General features: G+C 53.0%; 1 protein-coding gene across 1 annotated transcript; it reads right to left on the reverse strand.

The window, feature by feature from the left end:
* Positions 1–1,533: 1,533 nt before the first annotated feature.
* LOC108642401 (olfactory receptor 14J1-like) lies at positions 1,534–2,493 on the reverse strand. Its single transcript, XM_018086909.1, has one exon. It carries the CDS (start codon positions 2,491–2,493, stop codon positions 1,534–1,536), a length of 960 nt encoding a protein of 319 aa, XP_017942398.1.
* Positions 2,494–7,463: the final 4,970 nt, after the last annotated feature.

Below are 7,463 nucleotides of genomic sequence, written 5' to 3' on the forward strand. Positions count from 1 at the left end.
CGTGTTCTTGGGCAGCACAACTGATCTCAGACCAGAGAGTTTCCCACATTTTGCTTTGCCCCCTCTTTCCTGTGGTTTTGTTTTTTGTTCTTTGTTCATTCAGGGGGAAAAGGGAGAAGGGAGGCACGTGTTGATCCCTATTTCATCTCCCAACAAAGGGGAGTTGGGGCAGGGGGGGAGAGAGGAGGCAATTTCTCTCTCTGCTGTTGCTTTGAGTAGTTCTGTTGGTATTGCTGGTTTTGCTGTTATATTTCCTGTCAGTAAACTCTCATTGTTTTCACTTATACCTCCTTGTATTTTGTCTCCCTATAGTGGTGGGGAATAAAAGTGGAGTGAATTTATTTCATTGGAGTTCCCACCCCAATATGTGTCTTTAAACCAGGGTTTGCTCAAGAGCTCCCTGAAATTTGGCATCATCCACAAAGAACTTGAAATACATTTTGTCCCATTGTACAGAGAGATAATAAAGATGTTCTATAGTGGTGTTCAAGGGCTGATCACTGAGGGATTTCGTCCAGAAGTTGCTGCCAAGAGGACTTTGTACCATGGATTTGATTTGACACTCTTCATTCACCAACTTCCCACCCACCACATCTTCCACTTCTTCAGTCCAGCTCTCACCACTCTGGCCATAAGGAGAGCACAGGAGACCATGTCAAGGGCCTTGATAAAGTCTGGGCACACAACACGCTCTTCTTTTCCCTCCCACAGGGGTTCTGCAATCCCTGCCTTGTCCTTCCCATGCCTGGCAATGGCTGCAGGAGGACTTGCCCTATCCCCTTCCCTACTGAGCCTGAGCAGTCTGGAACTCTCCCAAACCTCCTTGCTGCCTTGCTGGCAGACTGGTTCTATGTCTGCCTTTGCCAAGGCCCCAGGAAGCTCTGGGATGGCTCTGGCCTTTCCAAGGGTTTGGGAGAGGTCTCCCAGTGACACTGCCCAACCTTCTCAATATCCCGGAAACCAAAACCTTTGCAATATCCCACACTTCCAGAGGAGTGCCCAGGACACAACACAGGTTGTCCTGGTGGTTCTGGAGAATTGGAAGTGATTTCTTCCTTGAGTCCAATCCCTCCAATTGGATTTGAGTGCAGTTGAAAGGTTTCCTCAGCATTTTCCCTGGTGCCTCTCCCCTGAGAAAGGGGCTCAGGAGGACAGTGTGGAAGGGGCAAGAGAGCAGCTCTGCAAAGACCAAGCACTGCTGCTCCCTGGCAGTGCTGCTGGGTTGGGATTATTGACCCCCTCCCGTTTGCAAATACACCCTGTCCTGCAGTGTGCTGTCCTTTAGGAACATCTAAGAAGAAGGGTCTTGGGCAAAGAAGGCACCGCAGTGTCCTTTATTTGGTTTAAATACACAGATTCCACAATTCATCATTTATATATCCCTGGGTCAAATTCAATGGGTAGACATGAAGTTAGAAGGTAGATACGTAATAATATTTAATTACACAGAAAATTATTGCCAGAAGAACCTGATGACCTCCATGAAAAACCTGAGCAGGTAGGCTGGGCCATTAAGGAGTCTCGTTCTGAATGCTACACACCAGAAAATAGGCACTTTATTGTTCCTGAAAAGCATCCAGTCATCATTTTTCTCATGGCATCCTCGAGTTCCTTATTCCTGAGGCTGTAGATGAAGGGGTTCAGTGCTGGAGGCACCACCGAGTACAGAACTGACAGGGTCAGATCCAGGGATGGGGAGGAGATGAAGGGGGGCTTGAGATTGGAAAATATGCCAGTACTGACAAAGATTGAGACCACAGCCAGGTGAGGGAGGCACGTGGAAAAGGCTTTGTGCCGTCCCTGCTGAGAGGGGATCCTCAGCACAGCCCTGAAGATCTGCACATAGGAGAACACAATGAAAATGAAACAACCGAACACTAAATAGGCACTAACCCCAATGAGCCCAATTTCCCTGAGGTAGCCTGAGTGTGAGCAGGAGAGCTTGAGGATGTGTGGGATTTCACAGAAGAACTGGCCCAGGGCATTGCCCTGGCACAGGGGCAGGGAAAATGTATTGACTGTGTGCAGCAGAGAATAGATAAATCCAGTGACCCAGGCAGCTGCTGCCATGTGGGCACAAGCTCTGCTGCCCAGGAGGGTCCCGTAGTGCAGGGGTTTGCAGATGGCAACGTAGCGGTCATAGCACATGATGGTGAGGAGGGAAAACTCTGCTGACATGAAGAAATAAAAGAAAAAGGCCTGTGCAGCACATCCCATGTAGGAGATGGTTGTGGTGTCCCAGAGGGAATTGTGCATGGCTTTGGGGACAGTGGTGCAGATGCAGCCCAGGTCTGTGAGGGAGAGGTTGAGCAGGAAGAAGCCCATGGGGGTGTGCAGGTGGTGGTCACAGGCTACGGCGCTGAGGATGAGGCCGTTGGCCAGGAGGGCAGCCAGGGAGATGGCCAGGAAGAGCCAGAAGTGCAGGAGCTGCAGCTCCCTCCTGTCTGCGAATGCCAGGAGGAGGAACTGGGTGAGGGAGCTGCTGTTGGACATTTGTTATTTCTTAACATAGGTCCTATCGAAAAAAGGAAAGGACAGGGAACAGTTAAGACAGACCTCTGTGAAAAAGCCACTCAATTTCTAAAAGAAATCAATGTGTCAAATGTCACCAAATTCATTGTCAAGGAGTCTGTTTTACTCTGCTGTGGTGTGACATATAACTTTTTTGGTAGAGCTCTCAGACACACAAGGAATGTCAGTTGTAACACATCTTGAATAGAAAAGTTCCCTCTCTACACCCATGATTCAGAAGAGCTGGGGCTGCAGAGCAGAAGCTTAGTCTGTCCTTAGAATAATTGTACCTGTGTTTTCTATTTTTACCATCACACCTGGGGAAGGTTCTTTTCCACTGCAGGAATCCTCATTTCTATGGCCCAGCACACAGTGCCCAGCAGAGCTGCAGGGAAGGGCCCCCAGAGCTGCCTGAACACCCCCTCCCCCAGGCACTTGCCCCCCACTCCCTGCCCAGGGCTCTGCTGCCTGGTGCTGTCCCTGCCAGCAGCTGCTTCCCTGGGCTCAGGGCTGAGAAAGTGACACTGATGCTGTCTATAAGACAGTTTTGATGTCTGACACTCTCAGGTTCAATCCCCTCTAATCTAACAGAGTTCAAGTTTCAGTGTCTCCTCCTGTGCTCAGAGATTCATTTCCCTGTTGCAGTCAGCACCCAGACAACCCAGAGTATAACACTGAAAGAACTGGTTCATTCTCTTTAAGGTACCCCCTGTCTGTCTGTGCCTCTTGCAAATACCTTCTGGGAAATTTCCTGCTTTGATCTGGAGCTGTGACCAGCCCTCATCCCTGCAGCCCACTTTGGAGATCAGAAGGACTCTGCCCTGCTCTGCCCTCCCAGGAGTTGTTCCTTCCCCACAGCCCTTCTCCCCCAGCCCCGTGGCAGCTCCTTGGCCGGGCTGAGAGCTGACCCTGGCAGGCAGCAGAGTCCCTGCCCCAGCACACAGAGCCCTGGGGGCAGGACCCTGCTCTGCCCCACAGCCCTGGGCACCCCTGGCTGCACCCCCACCTTCCCACCCCACAGCCAGCCCTGGCACAGGGAACCTTCTGGCCCTGGGCCTCTGATGGGGCAGCAGCAAGTCCTGCTCTGCAGCAGCTTCTCCTACTGCACCCCAGCAAATCCAGCAGAGCCATCCTGACAGCTCCTGCCAAGTTGAACTTTCCTACAGCCAGAGAATTCTTCACACAAATCCTGGGAAGGTTTCTCCTGTAGTGAGAGCTCAGTCAACCCCCGCAGTGCTGCCTCTCATCTCTCCTCCTTCTCTCTGTCTCCCTCCCCTGCCCTTGGTGCTGCAGGCAGTGCCCTCAGCCCTGCTGGGCTGTGCAGAGGAGCTGCTCACCAGCAGAGCTGTCTCTTTGAAGCTCTTCTTCATTGCCAGGAGCTCCCTGTGTGCCAGGAGCCCGGCCCAGCTCAGCAGCACAGCAACAGCCCCAGGCATTTAGTGACCCTCGAGGGGGTTTGGCGTTGTTTACATGAGACTCAGTCCCTGAGAGGAAGTTCAAACAACTTCTCAAGAAGTCAAAATGAGATTGAAATACTGAAGTTTCTTGCACTGTTAATGGGTCCCACTGAGGGACATGACTGTGAAAGTGTCCCCAGATTCCAGTTGGAACAGAAAACTGCAGACAGTGATGACAGGAATGGACAAACAAGGGAAAGGTGGCTCTGATGCTGAATAAACCTTGCCCTTTTTCTTTGATCCAATGGGCCAAGCCCTGACCCTCAGCCCCTGGGAAGGCAGATCCTGTCCCTGCCTCATTCCTCAGGGCTCTTCCTGGGGCACTGGGATGTGGGATGGGCAATGCCAAGGGCAGGACCATGGGGTGGCACCTGCCAGGCTGCTGAGCAGGGACAAGGAGGCCATGAGGCCCCAGGGCTGCAAGGGGCACTCCCCTCCTCCTGGCATCAGGGGCACAGACAGCAGCCCTGGCCAAAGGCCTGCAGAAGGTGGCTCTGTCAGGGCCTTTCAGCTTCTCCCCATGCCTGTCTCCTCTCCAGCCCAGGCTGTCCTACGGTGTCCATGCCCTGCCCCTTTCCCTGCAGGCTGTCGTCATCCCCCCGGCTGCCCCACCTGGCTGGCACCTTCCTGCACTGACATCTCTGCGTCCTCCCTGGCTCTTCCTGCACACACAAAGCCTTGGGCTCATCCAGACTCCTTCTTGGTGACATATTGCACCACAACACTGACCTCAGAGGGAAATTTCTGACTTCTTGTCACCAGTCTAGGCCACCCCAGCTGCCCTTGGTGGCACTAGTTCTTTCTTAGGCTGTTTTCTGACAGGAAGAAAAGCTCCACCAGCTCTGACACCCCCCTTCCAGACCTCTCAGGCTACTCCTCTACTGTCCTCAATCTTCACACCACTGACCCCTGAGTCCTCAGCCTCTATATACGGGTCCTGTGCTTGAGGCCCCAAATTCCTTCCTCGGAGATCTCTGGGACCTCTCCAAGGTTTTGGAAGATGACAATAGAGTGCTCTTATCCCAGGAAACACAGAGGGACACTTTTTTCCAAGGATTGTCTTGGCAGAATGAGGCACAATCTCTTTAAACTTTCTGGCACAAGGGAGCTCTGAGCTCTGGGTACGGAGGGAGCTCCAAGTGCCAACCACTGGAGTGGGAGCTGCAAATCATCAGGGCTTGTGTTCTTTGGAGGGCCAGACACTGGTGAGAATGGTGTGTGTGTGTGTGCACATGGAAGGACTTGAAGGGCACAATGAACTGTCTCAAAACACTGTCAAAGCAGGAAAATCCCATAAGGCACCACAACACATAAGCACTGGTGGCAAACAGGAAGGCCTTTAATTCCAAGGCCTAAACGGAGGTGAAGCTTTGGAAGTAGCCCCCAGGACACAATTGCACTGTGCAGAGTGTGGGAAAGAGCAGTCAGCCCCAAGAGGAAGCCAGGGCTGGTAAGGCAGGTCTGGGGAACCCATCCAGACAAAGATTCCCACCTGCAGACTGGAAGCACACCGGGCAAAACTCCCACCGTGGCAAGCTGTGGGAAAGGAAGCAAGTCCTTGTAGACGTGCCAGCCCAAGCTCTGGGAACAGCATCTACCCCCCTGAATACCCAGGGCTTGGGCTGTATACAAGTGATAGCCCAGAAGCACAACTTGGGGACCCTCCACCGAGCAGAGCAGGGTGAAGAAGGACAGGTGGGAGCCTCAGGGATCTCCATGGTGTGATACATTTACTTCATCTCTGTCTCTCTCTCACTGTCTTTCCACCACCCCCTTCTTCTCTCTCTTTCCATTTCTTTCTCTCTCTCTCCCTCCTATTTACTGTTAAATCAAACCTGGACTGCTGACTTTGGCACATGGTCTCCTTTGCAGCTGAATTTGGGCAGAGGCGTCTTTTAATAATGGGAACCTGAGAGTATCCCTGAGGTTTTACAGTGTGGGAATGGCCACTGGATTCCATGAGGTTCCACAGAGTCACAGGGTCCATTTGGCTTCGTAAGGCTCTGCAGTGTGATAATGGACCCTTGATTCCATGGGTTTGCAAAATGTCTCAAGACTCCTTTGGTTCTAGGAGGCCCCACATATCACAGTGGCCCCTTGGTTCCATGAGATTCCACAGTGTCCCAGGAATCCTTTGGTTCCATGAGGCCCTGCAGTGTCACAGTAGCTTTTGAGTGCACGAGGTTCCTCAGTGTCACAATGGTCTCTTGATTCTATGAGGTCCTGAAATGTCTCAGGGCTCCCTTGGTTCCATGAGGTCCTTCATGGCACAATGAACCCTTAATTCCATGAGATTCCACAGTGTCCCAGGGTTCCTTTGGCTCCAGAAGGCCCTACAGTGTCACAGTGGCCCCTTTACTCCAGGAGGTTCCACAGTGTCCTTGCTGGAACACACAGGGCTGTAATGTTGTCACCCCTGCAGAGCTGCCTCCAGCTCTGGGCTCCAGCACAGGAAGGACATGGACCTGTTGGAACGAGTCCAGAGGGGATCAGCAAGAGGATGAGAGGGATGGAGCAGCTCTGCTGTGAGGAAAGGCTGAGAGAATTGGGATTGTTGAGGCTGGAGAAAAGAAGGCTTTGGGGTGACCTAATTGTGGCCTTGCAGTGCCTGAAGGGAGCCAACAGGAAAGATGGAGAGAGACTTTGGACAAGGGCCTGGAGTGACAGGACAAGGGGAATGGCTTCACACTGAGAGAGGGAAGGGTTAGATGGGATATTAGGAAGAATTTCTGGACTGTGATGGTAGTGAGATCCTGGCACAGGTGCTCAGAGAAGTTCTGGCTGCCCCATCCCTGGAAGTGTTCACAGCCAGGTTGGATGGGGCTCTGAGCTCTGAGTCTAGTGGAAGGTGTCCCTGCCCATGGCAGGGGGTTGGACTGAGATGCTCTTTAAGGTCCCTTCCAACCCAAACCATTCCATGATTCTATGACTGGTGGGGGATGTGGTGGTCAGAGCCGACGGGAACAGAGACCCCAAAATGATGGAGTTTTCCATTCTGGGTGGAGGAAGGAGGGGGCAGCAGAACTGACACCCTGGACTGCTGGTGGTCAGACTATGGTCTGTTTGGGAGACTGACTGATCTGGGTGTGAGTGTGGATGTGCTGGAGGGCAGGAAGGCTCTGCAGAGGGATCTGGACAGGCTGGATCAATAAGGCCAAGTGTCAGGGCCTGCCCTTGGGTCCCAACAACCCCCTGGAATGCTCCAGGCTGGGGGCAGAGGGGCTGGAGAGCTGCTCAGCAGGAAGGGACTTGGGGGTGCTGCTTGACAGCAGCTGGATATGAGGCAGAGTGTGCCCAGGGGGGCAAGAAGGCCAAGGGCATGGTGGCCTTTGTGGAGAAGAGTGTGGCCAGCAGGAGCAGAGAACTGATTGCCCCTCTGTGCTGGGCACTGGGGAGGCCCCACCTGGAGTGCTGTGTCCAGTTCTGGCCCCTCAGTGCCAAAAGGCCCTTGAGGGGCTGGAGCATGTCCAGAGAAGGGAACGGAGCTGGGGAAGG

The sequence above is a fragment of the Manacus vitellinus genome, unplaced genomic scaffold (assembly GCF_001715985.3).
Source record: "Manacus vitellinus isolate BGI_N305 unplaced genomic scaffold, ASM171598v3 ctg7180002434228_pilon, whole genome shotgun sequence".
NCBI lineage: Eukaryota > Metazoa > Chordata > Aves > Passeriformes > Pipridae > Manacus > Manacus vitellinus.

What these genes read in the sequence shown, in the direction of transcription:
- LOC108642401 (XM_018086909.1), bottom strand. Translation starts at nt 2,493, where the DNA reads ATGTCCAACAGCAGCTCCCTCACCCAGTTCCTCCTCCTGGCATTCGCA.